At 38.7% G+C, this 19,763-nt stretch overlaps 1 protein-coding gene across 3 annotated transcripts in view; it reads right to left on the bottom strand.

The window, feature by feature from the left end:
* DYNC2LI1 (dynein cytoplasmic 2 light intermediate chain 1) overlaps positions 1 to 19,763 on the bottom strand; it is a 39,499-nt gene that overhangs the window by 5,145 nt on the left and 14,591 nt on the right. Inside the window, exons 4-12 of one of the 3 annotated variants that reach the window (XM_019809016.2) lie at positions 18,959 to 19,040; positions 16,964 to 17,052; positions 12,370 to 12,556; positions 11,352 to 11,420; positions 10,443 to 10,520; positions 6,146 to 6,222; positions 5,485 to 5,555; positions 2,522 to 2,619; positions 2,030 to 2,122 (exon numbers count right to left, since the gene is read on the bottom strand). In XM_019809016.2, coding sequence (XP_019664575.1) covers positions 2,030 to 2,122; positions 2,522 to 2,619; positions 5,485 to 5,555; positions 6,146 to 6,222; positions 10,443 to 10,520; positions 11,352 to 11,420; positions 12,370 to 12,556; positions 16,964 to 17,052; positions 18,959 to 19,040 — 844 coding nt within the window. The remainder of the gene's footprint in view (positions 1 to 2,029; positions 2,123 to 2,521; positions 2,620 to 5,484; positions 5,556 to 6,145; positions 6,223 to 10,442; positions 10,521 to 11,351; positions 11,421 to 12,369; positions 12,557 to 16,963; positions 17,053 to 18,958; positions 19,041 to 19,763) is intronic. The other 2 variants (XM_011235876.3, XM_019809086.2) reach the window with 2 other exon arrangements.

Below are 19,763 nucleotides of genomic sequence, written 5' to 3'. Positions count from 1 at the left end.
CAGACTTATCAAAAAGAAAAGAGAAAGGACCCAAATAAAATCATGAATGAAAAGAGGAGAGATCACAACCAACATTGAAGAAATACAAACAATTCTAAGAACATACTATGAGCAACTATATGCCAACAAATTAGATAATCTGGAAGAAATGGATGCATTCCTAAACTACCAAAATCGAACCAGGAAGAAATAGAAAACCTGAACAGACCCCTAACCAGTAAGGAAATTGAAGCAGTAATCAAAAATCTCCCAACAAACGAGCCCAGGGCCAGATGGCTTCCCAGGAGAATTCTATTTAAAGAAGAATTAATACCTAATTCTTCCAAAGCTGTTTCAAAAAATCGAAATGGAAGGAAAACTTCCAAACTCGTTCTGCGAGGCCGGCATTACCTTGGTCCCAAAACCAAAGATCCCATCAAAAAGGAGAATTAGACCAGTATCTCTGATGAACACGGATGCAAAAATTCTCACCAAAATACTAGTCAATAGGATCCAACAGTACATTAAATGGATTATTCACCACGACCGAATGGGATTTATTCCTGCGCTGCAAGGGTGGTTCAACACCCATCATCAGCCTTCAGCTCAGGTCATCCCAGGACCCCAGCCCAGCAATGTGAAGAGCTATAGCCAACTGGCTAGATTTTCACGTAATGCAGATGAATTCTTTCATAGGCTGTGTTAATAGTGAAGAATGACAGGTATTGTGGGGTTGTTTTCCAGTTCCACTCCAAATTCCTACAGTTTTAGGTCGGTTAGGGAAGATGAATTTGAATGTGAAAATTTATGATGCTGAAAAATACCCCAGCCCTTTCATACTACCTGTGTATGTAAGTGTAATAAAAAGGGTCACTATGCAATATAAACAGATACCCTTATCAACAACGGCAATTAGTCATTGACTCCTCGGTAAATATTAATTCAGAGATGGCTTCCAACTAATGTGGAAGCTAAGCTGCACACATAATAAAGGTTATGTGAGGCCATCTGACTGTTCCTACAACACACCTCTCACTTTGCTACAGCAACAAAACCTTCTAAATATTCATGACCTAGTTTTCAAAAGTCTTCTGGACTATGTTTAAATAGGATGTTTTGCTTTCTTATTCTAGGGCCCCTGCAGGTGAAAGCCTAGTGCTGAAAGAAATACCCTAGTCACTGCTCCTGTGGACGGCTGTATTCAGGTGACTCTTGGAACAGTTTGACAGCCCAAGTGACACAGCTCTACAAATCCCACCTGAGAGGTTGTCAGGGCATATAATGCTTGCTGATGTAAATTTCGGTTCCACACAATGTCTCATTTTAGAGATCTGAGAAAATTTTAAGTATTGGGTCATGATGAATTTGCCAGCTTTTGCATTCTTACATCAGACTTTCATATCACAAATGGCGCTAGCTAGGGATATGTGGAACACAGTCTCCATTTTTAACTACTTCCCTGAGAGATCCTATGTTTGTGTGCTTTCAGACGGGGTAGTCCTGAATTTTTCTGGTACAAGAAAAGTTTTAGGTATGTCTGAATATTTTTTTTCTTTTTGAGTTGTTAGAATATTCATTTATAAAAAACTTCCTAACAAAAAACAAAACCATTTAAATAGTCCCACAAACAAAAGAATATTGTGAAAGTGTCTCCCCAGCAGCAAGGTAAGAATTACTACCCATCTTCAACATAAAGTAAACTAGAAAACCCAAAGAGGATATGTGAACATTAGGTCATCTCCGGGTGGTGGAATGATTTAATTCCTTCTTTATACACACCAGATCTTTTTTCATATAGTGAAGATGTACTATTTCAATTATTTTATATTTTAAGATGTTATTTTTAAGTAATCTCTATACCCAGCATGGAGCTCGAACTCATGACCCCAAACATCAAGAGTTGCACGTTCTACCGACTGAGCCAGCCAGGAGCCCCTTCAATAATTTTAAATGTAAAAAAAATAAATAAATAGAGAAAAATCTATGGAATTCTTGAGGTATTCTGTGATAAAACTCAAGATGAGATAAAATAAATGTTGAGGATACTTACCTGATCCTTCTGAATTCTCATTTCATCAACTTCACTTTCAGCATACTGAGGGTCTCTTGCAGGGTCCTTGGTATCTTTTAGTGTGTTCATACTCTGAAATGACAATTCTTAAAGTCATTTCATGCCCATACCCCCAAACTGTCAACGACTACCATCTGCCTCAACCAGGCTCTATGGTCTTTTGAGGTTTTATTATCACTGCTGAGGCCCATTTCAAATTCCACCATGCCCTCTCCCTCCCTCTTCTTCCAGCTGCTGTCTCTTCGTTCTCCAGCAGGCTGGGAGCTGAATTTGAAAGTGGACCAAGAGCTGTGTCTTGCTCATCTTTTAAATCCCACAGTGCTTTGTGTAGATTTTTGGCACATATTTAACTGATTTTTGAGCATGCAAGAGCAGAAAACAAAGTACTCATAATAGACTCACTGGAACATTTCCCAATAACTGTTGAATAATGCAAAATATTCTTGCTTTAAAAGAATTAGAAATCTTTACCTTTGGCGGAAAGACTCTTTCATACACTTTCTTCCACAGCTCCATTGGTGAACGGGCATGAAGTTTTCCAATGTCATTATTGGGTACAGGAGGAGATCCTAAAATTGGAAGTTGTACATCAAATGACTGCACTGATTAAAACCTGACAAACTACCAATAAAACAGATGACACTTAGAAAAATACAAATCCTAGATCACTCCTTTCCCTTCTCCCTAATATAGCCACTCTTAAAATTTACCCCAGCCCAGTATAGCAAGGCCACAGATTCTAACACCAGAGAAAGAGGAGACAGGGTAATGAGTCAATTGTGATTCTCTTTCCCCATACTTACATTGCCACCCGGTGAAAATAGCAAGTTTGTTATTCTCATGTGTTTGTGAATTTGTAAGGAAACACTCTTACGTGCTATTCACTAGAGTGCAAATTGGGACAACTAATTCAGAGGGTAATTTGGCACTACTAACTGCCATGCAAATATGGAAAAAGGTTATATGCTATTACCCAGAAACCCCAGTTTTTGGTGTTTAACCTAGAAACACCTGCGCACAGGTATTAATGACTTCACACTGTGGCATCATTTGTATTAGTGAAAAATTGGCCACAACCAAACTGTCCATCGGTAATGGTATAGTAAACTACATTACAATGCACAGCCATACTCTGTAACCCTACAGCAGTCAAAATACCCAGTAGACCTAGCTGCAGTACTAATATGGAAAAACCGCTAAGACACATTGAGTAAGGGAAACTTTCAAAATGATCACTATAGAATGTACAATTATATTCAAACAAGTAGTTTTTTCTGTATCACATTCACAAATATACAGAAAATAGTCTGGAAGTATACATACCAAACTTGATCCTTATATGTACTATTTTAACATTTTATAATGAGAATGTCTATGTACTGACTATAATTTAATTTGAAAATCTGAAAATATGTTGCCACTTCTTGTCAATTGTCAGTCTATAATCTGAGATTTCTCATTCTTTCTATTCTAGCATTTACAACGATCTTTCAGTGGGAAAGACAGTGATGCAATCCACCAATCTTATTCAGCTTTCCCAAGTTTTTTACTTGTCCTCATTTGTGAGTGTGTGTGTGTATTAAGTTCTATAGAATTTTATCACCTTTGTAGGTAAATGTATCCACCACCACAGTCTGCAGAGTGCCGTTGTCTCAAGTATCCCTTGTGTTGCCCTTTTATACCCACAGCACCCTTCCCAATCTCTTCTCCTACCTCCCCACCACAGTCCTGTCCCTAACCCCCTGATAACCATTAAATCTTTCCTCCACTTCTAAAATATTTTCATCACAAAAATTTTACGTGAGTAGAATCATATTATATAACCTTTTCTGATTGGCTTTTTTTCACTCAGTGTAATGCCCTGGTGATTCAGCCAAGTTACTGTGTGTATCAACAGTTTGCTCCTTTTTATTGCTGAGGAGTATTCTATGGAACAGTTTTAAACAGCATCTGGTTGTTTCTACTTTGGGGCTACTACAAATGACGCCACCACGAACACTTGTGTACAGATTTTTATGTGAACATAAGTTTTAATTTCTCTGAGATAAATGACCAATAATGCAATTTCTAGGTCTTACGGTATTACATGTTTAGTTTTATAAAAAACTGTCGAACTGTCTTAAAGAGTGGCTGTGTTATTTTACATTACTACCAGCAATGTCTGAGTATCCAGCTTCCCCATATTCTTGCCAGCATTTGGTGGTGTTGCTATTTTTTGTTGGCTATTCTGATGAGCTCACTGTGGTTTCAATTTGCATATTCCTAATGATTAAAGATATTAAAACGTCTTTGCATAATCTTATTTGCCATTTGTAGGTCCTCTGGTGAAATGTCTGCTCACGTCCTTTACCTATTTTTTAATTGGATTTTGTTTTTACTGTTAAGTTCTTCATATATTTTAGATAATAGTCCTTTGTCAGATATGCCATTGAAAATATTTTCTCCCAGCATGTAGCATGTCTTTTTATCCTTTTCAAATGGACTTTCAAGAGCAAAAGTTTTTAATTTTGATGAGGTCTAAGCTCCATGATTTTTATATTCAGTAATTCTCATTCTTTTTTTGACCTCCAACTACTTACAGGGGCATTATCTATCAGTACATGCACTGATTCTCATAGCTAATGAAATTAAGTATTAATTATAAAAACCAGTCTTTGTGATGACTCATTAGCCACCTCTAGCCTTTTCATTCCAGTTCAATCTATAATCTCATTACAAAGATCTACATTTGAAGTCCAGTCAACTTTAGCATGTAACAGTAACGATGGATGGGAAATAAAAAAGAAAACTACTATTTACTAGAGCGTTTAAACCAAACTATGTCAGCCCCTGAGTAGAAAGAGTTGCTAGGCCCCAACCTCCACAATGAAAGTAGTTTCTGTGAGAAGATAAGGAGCTTGATTACAGAAATCCTTAAAATTCTTTTTGCTTCCACAAGCCTAAAATGTCCATAAGTTTAGGAAATACATTCCATTTTCTGAAGCAAACTATTTTCATAATGAAGAATTAAAGCATACATAATTAGTACAACTGTTCTTTTTTATTCCATCACTTGAATCTCGTATTTTTCATCACTGCCCATAATATATAGCTTTCACTTTCCCGACCACTCTGTGCTTCTGGTTTTCTTCTAAACCCAACAAGCTAAAATTTAAAATGTACCTGGAAATCAGTGAGGGAAAGGAAATACATGCAAAAGTTTTTAGTGAAATAGAGATCCGAAATCAGTCTCTTATGTGGCAACATTCCTTCCATCACAAATATGTCAATATGATGCATGTTGCATCAACACTGTGTATACAAATACATAAGAAATAACAGCGATCATAATGCAATCAGAAATGGTGGTATGCTGGAGATGGAGTGAACACGGGGTGGGATGAAATCAATAAGCAATTAAAAAAAGATTGAACAAACTTAATAAGTTCACCAACCTATTTGACTTAAAGAATCCAATCCTGCTGTGATAAACAGTGGTTTATTCTGATCCACACATATTGATTTGCTACATGGATAAGAAGAAAAAAGTGTCTAATTTAGTTTAGCAATCGAATATCCTGCCATGCCCTACTATAAATACAAGAGCCAAGTTTTATATCTAGCCAGTGGTGAAAGAGCACTGTCCCCAAACGAATGAGTGAACATTTAAGCTTTTTAAAAAATTAAAGTCTGGTATTAATAAAGTTTTATAGGGAAAAAGTGACAGACCCAAATTACCTTAAATGAAAACCGAGAAAAGTAGCAAGGTTTAGAAAAATATACATACTACAATTATCAATTCAATTTTTAATCAATAAAATAATACAGGGAAAGCTACTAAAATGAGAAGTCAAAGAAATCAGTGAAATAGCTATAATAGTAGCATTATTTTATTCTAGTCTCAAACTAAGTATTATATAACATTTTAGTTATAAAATTTGAGAAATATTTAAATACAAGAAACAGGAAATAATATGAAATTATTTCTCTAAGAATAGCCATCTGGGGGCAATTTCTTATGAAGAAACAATAATGAGATGAGAACAATAATCAGATGAGATTATTATTGGCAAAAAAATTAAATAAAAAGATACAGAAAGTATAGTTTAACAGTACCTTTTGTCAATGCCAAATGCTAACTGGTTGATAACTCCACGTATTTTTAGTAAAAGAGCTTCTGATTTACTGGTAAACTAAAAAAATAAAATCAGGAGAATAAATTACATGCTCTGCTTTCAAATCACAGAAATAGGTAAAATAAATATGGCTTTGAACAAGTACAAGTTGCAGACAATTATTATTAATTTGCCCAACACACATTTGAAAGCAGACAAAAACCTGAATAAAGGAAAATAAAGAAATCTCAATAAATTTGTTTTAACTCATCCTTCAAACTTCATGAGAGCACGATATTGAAGGGACAGGTGTGTATGCAAAAATCCTTTCAGCTACTCCCACATATGGATCATAATTATTTCCCAAATGCAATCTGATCGGTAGAAAATAGGAGATATATATCATAAATAACTTTTCCAGCCATGGGCATACTGGTGTCTTCCAGGAAGCCAGGACAGAAGCTGCGGACTAGTCCAACAATACTGAAACTCATTAAAAAGATCTTTTTAACTTCTCTTCAGAACTGCCCTTGAGCTTGTGAGGTAAGCTACTGAATATTCTCAGTGGTGGCATATAACTAGGGTGACCATAAGCAGAACACTTCAGAGAATGAAAAGGGGTGGGTACTATTAATAATTAAGCTGAGACCGTAGGTGAACATGAGGACATGTGGTTACCCTACAAAATTTTTTTTAAAAGATTTATTTATTAATTAGACAGAGAGAGACAGCCAGCAAGAGAGGGAACACAAGCAGGGGGAGTGGGAGAGGAAGAGGCAGGCTCCTAGTGAAGAAACCTGATGTGGGGCTCGATCCCAGAACACCAGGATCACACCCTAGGCCGAAGGCAGACGCTTAACGACTGCGCCACCCAGGCGCCCCTACCCTACAAATTTTTTAAGACTAGATTTGATTTTTGGAAATACCAAAAGTTACTCAGCCAAATCAGAATGGCTAAGGTGTATGAAGTGGGAAAAACAACCTTGAAACAATATAAAAGTAATTTTATAAGGCGAAGAAGTCAATTTTCAGGATAAGATTCATTCTGGACTAAGGACAGGCTCCCAGGCGAAGTATTTACTCATGTGAATATAGAAAATTTAATACACTGACTTCAAAATTGAAACAATTTTAACACTTCGTGTGAAGTTTAAAAATATAAAAAACTAATTGAATTTTTAAAACACAACTTCATTACTATTATTATTTATGTTCCCTATGTGGAAAGGAAAATACCTTGTCACAAATGTATCTCATAGAAGGGCTGGGAGAACATGAGAAATTTTTTGACTCACCCCCCCCCCATCTGTTGCATCAATTGCTTTAAAACATTCTCCACAAATAGCTGTAGAGCTTCCGCTTGGATATACCCAACGGGAACTCATTATCTCCCAAAGCAAGTCATTCCATTTTTAGATAATGGTAGTATTAGGAAGTTCTTTCTTATTTTGAGCTAAATGCTTTACTGATTCCTTGTTTGTTTGTTTTGTTTTTTAAAGATTTTATTTATTCATTTGACAGAGACAGAGATGGCCAGCGAGAGAGGGAACACAAGCAGGGGGAGTGGGAGAGGAAGAAACAGGCTTCCAGCAGAGGAGCCTGATGTGGAGCTCGATTCCAGAACACCGGGATCACGCCCTGAGCCGAAGGCAGGAGGCTTAATGACTGAGCCACCCAGGCGCCCCCCTACTGATTCCTTGTTCTTGACTCTAAGAGAGCAAATAATATCTGGGGCGCCTGGGTGGCACAGCGGTTAAGCGTCTGCCTTCGGCTCAGGGCGTGATCCCAGCGTTATGGGATCGAGCCCCACATCAGGCTCTTCTGCTATGAGCCTGCTTCTTCCTCTCTCACTCCCCCTGCTTGTGTTCCCTCTCTCGCTGGCTGTTTCTATCTCTGTCAGATAAATAAATAAAAATCTTAAAAAAAAAAAAAAAAAAGAGAGCAAATAATATCTAATACCTAATACTTTTTCATGGAACAGTCCTTCAAATATTTAAAGAACATTATCACATTCTAGATGATAGAACATAATTTTATACTCCTCCTCATAGATCACATTTTCAAGTCTCATACCATCCTGGCAGCTCTCCATTGAATCTGGTCCTACTTATCAGTGTTTTTCTTTCTTTTTTTTTTTTCTTCAAGATTTTATTTATTTGACAGAGAGAGCACAAGCAGGGGGAGCGGCAGGCAGAGGGAGAGGGAGAAGCAGGCTTCCCCACGGAGCAGGGAGCCCAACGTGGGGCTTGATCTCAGGACCCTGGGATCGTGACCTGAACAGAAGGCAGATGCTTAACTAACTGAGCCACCCAGGCACCTCTATCAATGTTTTTCCATTTTTATTTTTATTAACATTATTAGATAGCTCATAATAGTGAATCCATTTTCTTTTTTTTAAATTTTTTAAAAAGATTTTATTTATTCATTTGACAGAGAGAGAGGCAGCGAGAGAGGGAACATAAGCAGGGGGAGTGGGAGAGGGAGAGAAGCAGGCTTCCCGCTGAGCAGGGAGCCCGATGCGGGGCTCGATCCCAGAACGCTGGGATCATGACCTGAGCCGAAGGCAGACGCTTAACGACTGAGCCACCCAGGTGCCCCCAAATCCATTTTCTTGACTGAATTAAAAAGGATCAACTAAAGGGCTAAAAAAAAAAAAAACCCACAAAAACTGTTGAGTATCCATCAGTCTTGTCAAGCAGTCCTGAACTGTCTCTCTTGAATGAGGGGTAGGGGAAGACCAGAAGTGAAATCGAAAGACAGGGCTTTGTAACTTTGACTACTCTCTTCTTGGTCTGAGAAGCTAGACAAGCTTTACGGTTCTCCTGGCCGTCCAGAAGGGATCCTCTAACCCAATTTCTCATCCCTCTAGCTTGCTGAAAGCTGAGATGAAGCCTTTCTCAAAGCCATTCCCTAGAAGACCCTGATCTTGTAGGACATTCTAGATCTGCTGGGGCCTGGGTTGATCTAAAATATGCCCACATAAGAACAGACTAGACTCTGATCTGTTCCTAAAGAAAGTTGGGATTTCCCTCAGCTAAGTAACTGGCTCTAACTGTGGGGCTTTCTCTTGCGGTAAAAATAAGAAACTACGAGATCCATGGTCTTTGCTTCTGTATCCTGGATACATTCATTTTAAACTCCCGATATCTTTTTGAAACAGTAAAAAAAAGAATATTTCCAAAGCACTCTGTCAATTTAATATATAAGCAGATACAGTATAAACACAAAAGGTACTGATTTTTAGAAAAATACACAATGCAATTTATTTGGAATATTCAGAAGTACAAAAATTTTAAATACAGATCATATTCACCACTTTTTGTCATAACATCCTAGCCATGGAGGCCAGGGGCTGGACAGCGCTGTGTCCAGCATCCTCTGAGCACTTTCATACACCAGGAAAAAGAAACCATTCAAATGGGAAGATCGTATTTCTTTTAAATAAAAGTGCTTTTATATTTTATTGCATTAAAGAATATCCTTTATCCTTTGTTCCTGCCGTGGAAGGTAAGGATAGCAGTTATTATAATAAGCAACATTTCCTAAGGAACGCTTTGTTTTGGGCCCTGTGGTGAGCACATCACCTCACTTTCTCCCTTAGCCTCACAACGACCCTATGAAGGCGGCACTGGTTTTGTCCATTTTACCCTGGAGGAGACCGGAGCCGGAGTGAGATGACACGGCCCGTCTGAGATCACACATCAGGTAAATGGTTGTCCTGAGATTCAAACCCAGGCAGCAGGACTCTCAAGTTCATGGTTTTAACCCCTACTACAGTTTTTTTTTTTTTAATTTAAAAAAAGAACATATTGTTAAAGGGTTTTTCTCCCCCTCTTTTCTCTTAAGAGAAGACATATTCTAATTCTTAAGGGGAAACTAAAAGTGAATAAATTATTAGCCAGTTTATCTCTTTAAGACTGATTGGGATTTGGGGGCGCCTGGGTGGCTCAGTAAGCTGAGCATCTGACTCTTGATTTCGGCTCAGGTCATGATCTCAAGGTCATGAGATCGAGCCCCAAGTCAGGCTCCACGCTTGGCAGGGAATCTGCTTGAGATTCTGACTGGGGTTTACGGACATAAGCAATTGCTCCGAAGCCACGGTCGGCCACCTAGCAGAGTATGTTCTAGAAACACATTATCAAACACTCTGTAACAAGCGGATTTGGGGGAGTAGGAAAGGGAAGGAGGGGATTATGTGTACTAGTAAAAACATTATTATTTATAACCGTGCATCAAATTGCTAATCTTTCTAAATTTGGTGCTGTCCACTCAAGCCAGAGGATAGGAACCGTACGAACCATTAACGATGCTCCATAATAATGTGCAACAAATCGAAGGGTCTTGCACATGACCTTTCTCTTCTCAGAGTCAAAATCCTGAAGAAATACGTTTTTAAAAAGAAAAACAAGTTGAGAAAATTAAATATCTGTAGCAGGAAGGTGCAAATTACTAAGTGTAGAAATACGTGATTTCTTTTTTTTTTTTTTTGAACATCCCCTGAGGAGTGGGATTCCATTACCTTGTTATTTGTTTCTACAGAGAGCTGAACAGTAGCTGCAGCCTTCTAGAACTACAGCTATCAGATCTTTTCTTGTTTAAACACTTAGCTCAACAGAATTTAGATATGAGCACACATTTTATAGTGTGGAATACCCCAGGGATTCTCTGACAAGCCAAGATAAGAAGAAACCAATTTTCTACTTTTTTCAATTTAAAAGTTGGGAAGTCAGTCCTATCCCTCCATGACTGGGTGAAAGATTCACTTTCTCAATCCACCGTATCCCCATGCGACTGTCTTTATCCCACTCCACCCTATGCATTGTTCTTTACGCATTTTCTCTTTCCCCACTCTTTTTTTTTTTTTTAAAGATTTTATTTATTTATTTGACAGAGATAGACAGCCAGTGAGAGAGGAAACACAAGCAGGGGGAGTGGGAGAGGAAGAAGCAGGCTCCCAGCAGAGGAGCCCGATGTGGAGCTCGATCCCATAACGCCAGGATCACGCCCTGAGCCAAAGGCAGACGCTTAACGACTGTGCCAACCAGGCGCCCTCCCCACTATGTCTTCTTTTCCAAAATCTTTAAGATGTGTGACTCCTTGACCTCTCCCTCCCAGTCATTTTTCTCATTTCAGTATTATTTTTGTTCCTCTCCCATAAAGCCTGGGTATGCATAACAACCACCTTAACTAGAAGTGGAAAAGCTTACCTGAAAAATATCGTATTTACTTCCAATTATGACCAGAGGTATTAGAAATGGGTCGACTAATTCACGATCCTGTTAACATATTTCATTGATTTATTATTATAATTGTTTAGTACTATGGATTCAGCAAACTCTATTTACTTCTATAAATATATTGTTAGTCTTTTCATAAATGTTGACTTTGTTTGCTTGACATAGAGGTTGCCCCAATATTTAACTTTCACTTACTAAGTTATATTTCTCAAGTATAAAACTAGAAATGGCAATTCCCTAAATTATCATGATATTTATTTACTTGTTATGTTCTGTCCTATTTTTTCTTGAATAACATGTCATCCATCTGTCTTTGTTATTTACTACTTGGTATTATCTTTGGTTGCAACAGCATTTACACTGCACAGATGGGAACCATAAACTACCAGTTTCATCCTGATATTCCCCACGTAAAACGCATTCCTATAAAGCCTGAGCAATGTAAGAGACTGCCGCAGGTTTTCTAGAAAATGATATTCATGGTTGTATTTAAAGACTTGTGTTACCATCGTTGCAACTTTATAATTTAATTAGTTGTCAGATGAAAAGATACTGAATATGTGACAGATACTAAATGACTGTAAAATGCAGAGTGACAATGAAGCCTTTGAAACTCCACTCATTGCTTAAATTGGTAGCTTCATTGCTCTTTGCCAGGTGACTTTTGTACAGTCTGGGTTTTTATCTTCGTTTTACAGAGATTATAAAATCAATATCAAACTCCTACTTCAAAACCCTATTTCTTTTGATTGGTGTAATATGCCAAACAATCCCAGTGGATATCTAACAAGAAGACATGAGAAATCCTTTTCCTTGTTCTGCTCTCACTGAGGTTTTATTAAATTGCTATAATTTTCCAGTGAGCAAGTTCATCTACATCAAATGAATTTCAAATCATGCATAAAAATCTCAGGAAGCTGTTTGTGATGTTATCTTTCACTATGTAACGGGCCTAAGGGTTCCGGGAATAATCCCAATTGCAACTCACCGGATGGTCCTTCTGCATATTACTCCATATCTTCTGTCTCATTTCAGAAACTGCTTTAGAATTTGTCTTCCCCAGTTTCATTATCATTTTATCTATATGGCTTTTTGTGGCTTGCAACAGATTTTCCATGGTGGGCCAAAGATCATTAGGTTTTGAAAGATCCAAAACAAGAACAATAGAAAATGTCCTAAAAAAATAAAAACAACTCTTAAAAAGACTCAAAATTATTCCTATTTTGCAACCTTATTATACTGAAATTTATTATCTAAGAATAACACTAGAGCTTAAGAAGAAAATAAAACATAGCACTTTTCTAAGACAAAACACATACACACACACCGCCCAAAGTTATAGCCTTATTTATTCCAGCGCTTTTCTCTAGTGATATTTAAGTGTTACAACCAATAATGGCACTGAAGATTTTGTTTGTAATAATAATAATCCAGTTCAAATAATCTGCAAGCAATCAGGTCCAACAGTGTGATGATTTAATCCAATTTTACTGTGTCCTCCAGAGAAGAGAAGCGAAAAGAATGAGAGCACAGCAACAACACAATTAAGTGAAGGAGAACAGATGCACCAATGGCCCCAGGCAGCAGACTACCTTGTTTATTTAATCTTTGCAACGACCCTTCCTAGACCCTTCCTAGATGTTACAATGCCCGTCTTACGGATTAGAAGTCGGAAGCACAGATTTATATAACTAGTAAATTCTAGAGCTGTGGATCCAGAGCCACACGTCCTTCTGCTCTACCCCGGGGCCTCCCGGAAAGCGCACCCCTGACCACTACACACACCACTGCCACGGCCACAGGAATGTGTACTCGTGTTCATGTCAAACAAACCAAGCTCTGCAACAACAAGCCAACTGAAAAACAGGCAAAGGACTCCAACAGACATTTCTCCAAAGAAGATGGACACGTGAGCATTAACATATGGAAACATGCCCACTATCCCTAATCCTTACAGAAATGCAAATGAAACCACAAAGAGATGTCACTTCACACTCATTAGGATAGCTCTGATAAAACAAAAACAGAACAAAAACACCAATAACAAGTGTTGGTAAGGAAACGGAGAAATTGGAATCCTTGGTGGTGAGAATGTAAAATGTGAAATTCCTACTGCGTTAAACAGTATGCTGGTTCCTCAAAAAAGTAAACAGAGAATTACCATAGGATCCAGCAATTGCACTTCCCAGAGTATTTGAAATCAGGGACTCAAATAAGTATCTATACACCAACACTCATAGCAGCACCATTCACAACAGCCAAAAGCTGGGAACCACCCAAATATCCGCCCATGGATGAAGGCATCAGCAAAACATGGTATACACACCCAGCAGGAGTGTCAATGGAAGGAAATTCCGACACGTGCTACAAGATGGGTGAACCTTGAAGACATTCTGTGAAGTCAAAGAAGCCAGAGTCGAAGGGCACCTCCGGCATGACTTCATGAATAGCAGGTCCCTAGAGTAGTCAGAGTCCTAGCAACAGCTCTGTAAAGGTGGTTGCCAAGGGCTGGGGAAAGGGACTGCAGGGAGTCAGTGTTTCATGGGGACAGTTTCAGTTGGGGAGGTGAAACAATTCTGGAGACGGACGGTGGTGATGACTGTACAATGAGTATATACATAATGCCACTAACTGGTACGCTTACAAACGGCTAAAGTGATAAAATGTGAGGGCATTTTATCAAAATAAAAAACAAATAAATCTAGGCGTATTTCAGAACATGGTCATAATCAGCGTGGAGAGCCATAATCACAGGCCAATGTATCCTCGATCAACAGGGCAACCATGCTGCTAGTAGATACAGCAAGGAATTACAATCCATGCCAGTTATTTTATAATTATGTCAGTTATTTTGCTTCGTTTGAGAAAAACCAGCTATTTTGTGCAATTCAAGTGAAAGAGTAACTAAATTCTATACTAGAGGCCTAACTTCAGAAAACAGCCTTTGAGACAGTAATCGAGATTTTCTATAAAATTAGCACACCATTATAAACTCATAACAGATGTATTTGAATATAATAAATAATATATGTTTATAACAGAAAATTAATTTTATTGCAGGGGTTTAGTACCATCAATGTTTAAAAAACACAGACTATGGTTTCACTTTTTTTACTGAGGTAAAATGCATATAACAAAAAATTTATCATTTTTCCAAATAAAAAATAACTTTAAGTGAAAACAAAACAGAATACTCAACCTTTTCCAAGATTAAAATTTGTGTTTCCATTGCATGGTACACACTTGTGTTAATTTTACCTTCATAGCAAATGACAGCAAAAAAACCTGCTTTTTTTTGGGTATAGTTGACACAGAATGTCACACTAGTTTCAGGAGTACAACTTAGTGACTGACAAGTTCATACATGATGCTGTGCTCACCATGACTACAGCTCCCATCTGTCCCGTTACATGGCTTTTACTGTATCACTGGCTGTATTCCTTATGCTGTGTCTTTTGTCCCCGCGACTTACTCCATAACTGGAGGCCTGTATCTCCCACTCCCCCTCACCCATGTGCCCATGCCTCTACCGCTCCCCTCTGGCAGCCATCAGTCTGTTCTCTGTATTTATAGATCTTATTCTGCTTTTGGTTTATTCTTTACTTTTTTTTTTTTTAAAGATTCCATTTATGAGTGGAATCCTATGGTATTTGTCTTTCTCATTCTGACTTATTTCACTTAGCACAAGACCCTCCAGTCCATCCATGTTGTCACAGATGGCACGATCTCATCCTTAAAAAACAAAAAAACAAACAAAAAAAACCCCCAACCACCTCTTTAAACAGGGAATGAAACCGCAGGAAATGCTCCATTACAAATTATCTAAAGTCTGTTCAATGCATTTGTAATTATTCTATGAACAGTCATTTTAAAGATAAACAGTATCTAATAGCATTTGGCAATATTATTTTTCTCAAGTTGCTGGGCTTTGTCCAACACAAGGAAATTAATTATGTGTCAAATTGATTCCAGTCACAAAACACTCTGAGATTTCAACTACATTAGGAGTGAAATGTTTTTCATGAATTCCTTATCCTGCTCAGCAACCTACTTTGGATGCAGGCAACCGGCTCCCCTTCTGACTGTGCATCATACCCCTGACCTCCCCTCCTAAAGCAAGCCACAGCTCCCTGTAGAAACCAAAATTTCCACAAGGCCATTAGGCCCAAAGCCTCTTGGGCCAGAGGAGGGGAGTGAGATCATCTGACAGGGTGATGGGACAAAGCGATGCCACCAAGTCAGGGCCAGAACCAGAGCCAGCTCCCAACCCAGTAAGAGCAGCTCCCAGCCATTGTCACTCCTTTCCGCCTCGGGCCACACTGCCTGGCAGCTCTGGTTCCTCGGCGTCTCCCCTGTCCTTGCCTTCTCTCAACCACACCACCAGGAGCGGCCCTAATTCCCAGGCGGCCTCCATGATTTGTATCTGTTAAAGGAGGACAAATGAAAAACTATACAGCTGTAAATTCCATGTTGCTGGAAAATTGTGTCAGGGGAAAAATGGTGGTTATACATGAAAAAGCAAGATCTAAACATACATAGAAAACATCCCAAAACTGTACAAAGTATATTTATAAACGTTGAGAGCAATGAAAGGAATACCTTGGGATGTTAACAGGGGTTATTTTTCAGGTGATTATGGGCGCTCTTATTTTCTTCATACCTTTCTGTGTTTTTCCAAGATCTCTCCATAAGCATATACTACTTTTGTAAGAAGTAAAAGACAGTAAATTTCTTTAAAAGAAAAAATATCACTGGACAAATAAAGCCAATATTATCAGCATCCAGTCAGCTTATGGTAAACAATTGTTCTGTTAACCAGAAATAATTCCATACCCTGAAGATCTCAATAGCTGAAATGTAACAAATAATGGTCAAGCCCTTTGTATTTAGTCCAGGCAGCAGCAACGGTTTGTGTTAAACTCTGACAAGAGTAAGATATTTCAGATGTAAAAATGTGTGTTTTCCTTGGCTTAGACGCATTCCCAGGAACATTGTGAGAAATGTCACAATTTTCCATGTCTGATTTGGCCAACATGTGGGAGTCATTGTCAGGAAACATAACCAAAGAGTTTGAGGTTTTCCTCAAGTTTCTATTTCTTTAAGGTCAGCAAACAGAGAGACTTTCTCCCTGCTCTAACTCACTGCTCCCTTGGGTGAAGCTTCTACAGTGCTAATTAGCATTAAATTCAAAGGTACACTTAAATATCCAGCTGAAGAAAACACTCAGGCTGAATTAGCTCACACTTGGATGGGTATTCAAAAGAACTAAGCTTTTCAAATTTGTGTTTGCCAAGTGAATTCATTGCTCAAGTGTTATTTGACATATTTTGTTTGTTTGTTTGCAGGCTTGCAAAATAAGTTACCAGTTTGAATGCCAGCTGTCAGCACAGCCCAAACCTGGTTCTTTTAACATCTCTTCGAAAGCATTACACTTTAAGTGCACAGAAAGGAAAAGAGTGTAAACCTTCAGCAACATAGAACTGCCCCCCCCCAAATTCTGATTCCCAAAAGCCCACTCATGTTCATCCTGTGGACGCTACTGGGTACTTACTAACAACTGTTTCTGGATCCGGCTCACTTACCGTAAGGTATCACTTGTGATTGGGATGCTGATTAAGTCCAATAAAGAGGTCCCTCCGCCTAGTTCCCAAAAGTGAGCAATATCTTTTGGCTGAAAAAACAGGTATTTTTCATATTAAAAAATATCTTTGTTTGATTTTTAAATACTTCTTAACTTTATTAGCATCAGCCAGTAATAATTATGGCTACAAAATATTGTAGTCCTCAATAAACTCTTTCTTGGCAGTCAACACTTTCCTCTTTCTCTATCCCATCCCTCAAAACGCACCGAGACATCTACTCCAAAAAAGACGGATGAAACGTTCACATGGTAGGTGGGGAACAAGAAGAGACTGAACAACCGATGCTCTTCTTAGAGGACTAAGCACTGGGGGGCTGTGGGGGAGGCAGCCATGCAGCTTAGGAATAAGAGCACCTGTTCCCTGACAGCCTTCTTCGACTGCTAACCAATGGCTTCTCTGCTTCCTCCCTGCTGCTGGGGAGCCTTCGTGACATGACTGTGTGAGGAGCTGACACAGTGCTTCCATTTGGAACTCTTAGGGAACTTAAATCTGAGAAAGACATGAATCTTCCAGAATGAATATGGAAAAGCCCAACTTGCCAACACAAAGTTTAGCGAAAAAAAAATCACATGAGTTTTTATATAAACTTGCCGTTAACCTGGAAGAGACAGATGGTCATTAAAGCAAGTTTTAGATGAGTCTATTTTTGACGAATTATCATCTCATAATCACTAAGATTGTTTTGCTATTGATATTTGAATATTTGCTGTTAATATCTATCACTAATGTTTATGGTGGAAATAATTTTTCACTGGAAAATCTCCCTGGAGTCACAATTTGATGAAGGGGAGTTGTTAGAGCTCTTCTCAAAAGTGAAGCTATGAAAGCCGTTTCAGGGCTTCCAATGAAAAGGACAATCCCATTTCTATGTCTTCACACACACCGGAATTCACGGGAGTCACAAAATAGTTTTCCTGTATCTCACTATATTATGTTATTTCTTTTCTTTTTAATCTCATAGTCTTAATAACAAACTTTCACTGGTGAATCTAGTAACAGGCAGTTTTAACTCTTACACCCAGTCTAATGATCAAACATTTGGATCAGATCAATCTATAAAAATTTGCCTGTGTTACAGGAGAAGCGGGGCCTTCTATGACTGTTCTTCCATACACCTAACTCTATATAAGAAATCACCTCTTTTCATGTGAGAACTCCAAATGAGGATTCTATTTCAGATTTTTTATCCTTCTAACATAAACCATAAACTCTCCTTCTGTCCTGAATAATCTCCAACTTTCCTGAGCAGACACTCGAACAAGTGAAAATAGGATTATAACCAATTATGGCCTCTAGTCTCAAGTAATATTACTAACTTCAAGATATATTTGTAAGAATGCTAATAATTTTTTTTAAAGATTTTATTTATTTGAGAGAGAGGGAGAGAGAGAGAGAGCACAAGTAGGGTCAGGGGCAGAGGGAGAAGGAGACTCCCCACCAAGTGGGGAGCAAGACCTGGGGCTCGATCCCAGGACACTGGGATCATGACCTGAGCCGAAGGCAGATGCTTAACCACTGAGCCACCCAGGCACACCCAAAATGCTAATAATTTGAATCTTGAATAGTATATTTTCAGAAATATTCTACAGGTCACACTCATATTTTTAGCAGATTTTTTGGGGAGACAGGATGTAATGATATTACTCCCACTTGAAAGAAGAAAAAGTCACATTAACACAATTAATATAAATATGTCCAAAATACAAAAAATTACAAAGGAACCTTATTCTAGCACTTTAAGGCACAGCCAACAAGAAGGCGAAATTATTTTCAGCTTGGGTTGGCTCCGCATCTGCTGAGGTGCATGGGAAGTTTAAAAGCCCACAGCTATGATGTGTACAGCTGGATATGCTCACTGATCACAGAGCAGACAAAACTATAAAACAAAGTCGGCGTCATTACTTCTCCACCCACAGGCCCAGCAATACCACTTACAAAGACACGCACTCTATTATGTCCTCTCGCTCTTCTTCCGTATGTATACTCCAAAGCTAAGGTTGGTTTTGGAGGCTCATCCCTGCGCGATACAGACAGACAGGATTACCATCACGGCTTTTCTTATGCTGTCACATTACCCAGCTCACTTTTGTTTCCTTTTAAAAACTTGTTCTATTAGCGGAGAAGCTACTTTGTGGAATGGCACTGAGGTAAAACGGGTAAAAACTTTATATAAAAAATAAGTAAGCCTTTGCAAAACCACCTTCGAGGACGTTAGGCCCAGCTGCAGGGACGCGCCACGGCACGTGTGTGAGGGGGCAGCCCTCACAGCGCTGTCGGGGCGAGCGGAGAAGGCAGTGTGGCTGCGGGGACAGGGGGGGTGTCAGGACACAGCTCTCGGCATTAAGGGCACGTGGGAAGCACTGATACCGGGTGTGTGCTCGGCCCTGACGTGGGGAGCTGGGAATCTAATGATTATCCATTCACTGGAGACACCAATGGAAGACTTGAGTGTAATTCTCCATTGTAACTCATGGCTCAAACATGGGCATCATTTAACCAGTGAGGCTACAAACGAACACATTACATCGACAAGTCCAAAAACGGACAAATGATCGATGAGGTATTTACACTGCGTCTTCTACTGCTTGGTAAGCAATTTTATGGTATATATCTACTTATTTCATTTTTTATTGTAGTAAAAAACATGTAACATAAATTTTCTTAACCATTTTGAAGCATACAGTTCAGTAATGGTACGTACATTCACACTGCCGCACAAACTCCAGAATTTCTTCATCCT

This window comes from Ailuropoda melanoleuca, chromosome 4 (genome assembly GCF_002007445.2).
Source record: "Ailuropoda melanoleuca isolate Jingjing chromosome 4, ASM200744v2, whole genome shotgun sequence".
In the NCBI taxonomy this organism is placed as follows: Eukaryota; Metazoa; Chordata; class Mammalia; order Carnivora; family Ursidae; genus Ailuropoda; species Ailuropoda melanoleuca.
The sequence above is the reverse complement of the archived record's forward strand: the minus strand, read 5'-3'. Positions and strand labels throughout refer to the sequence as shown.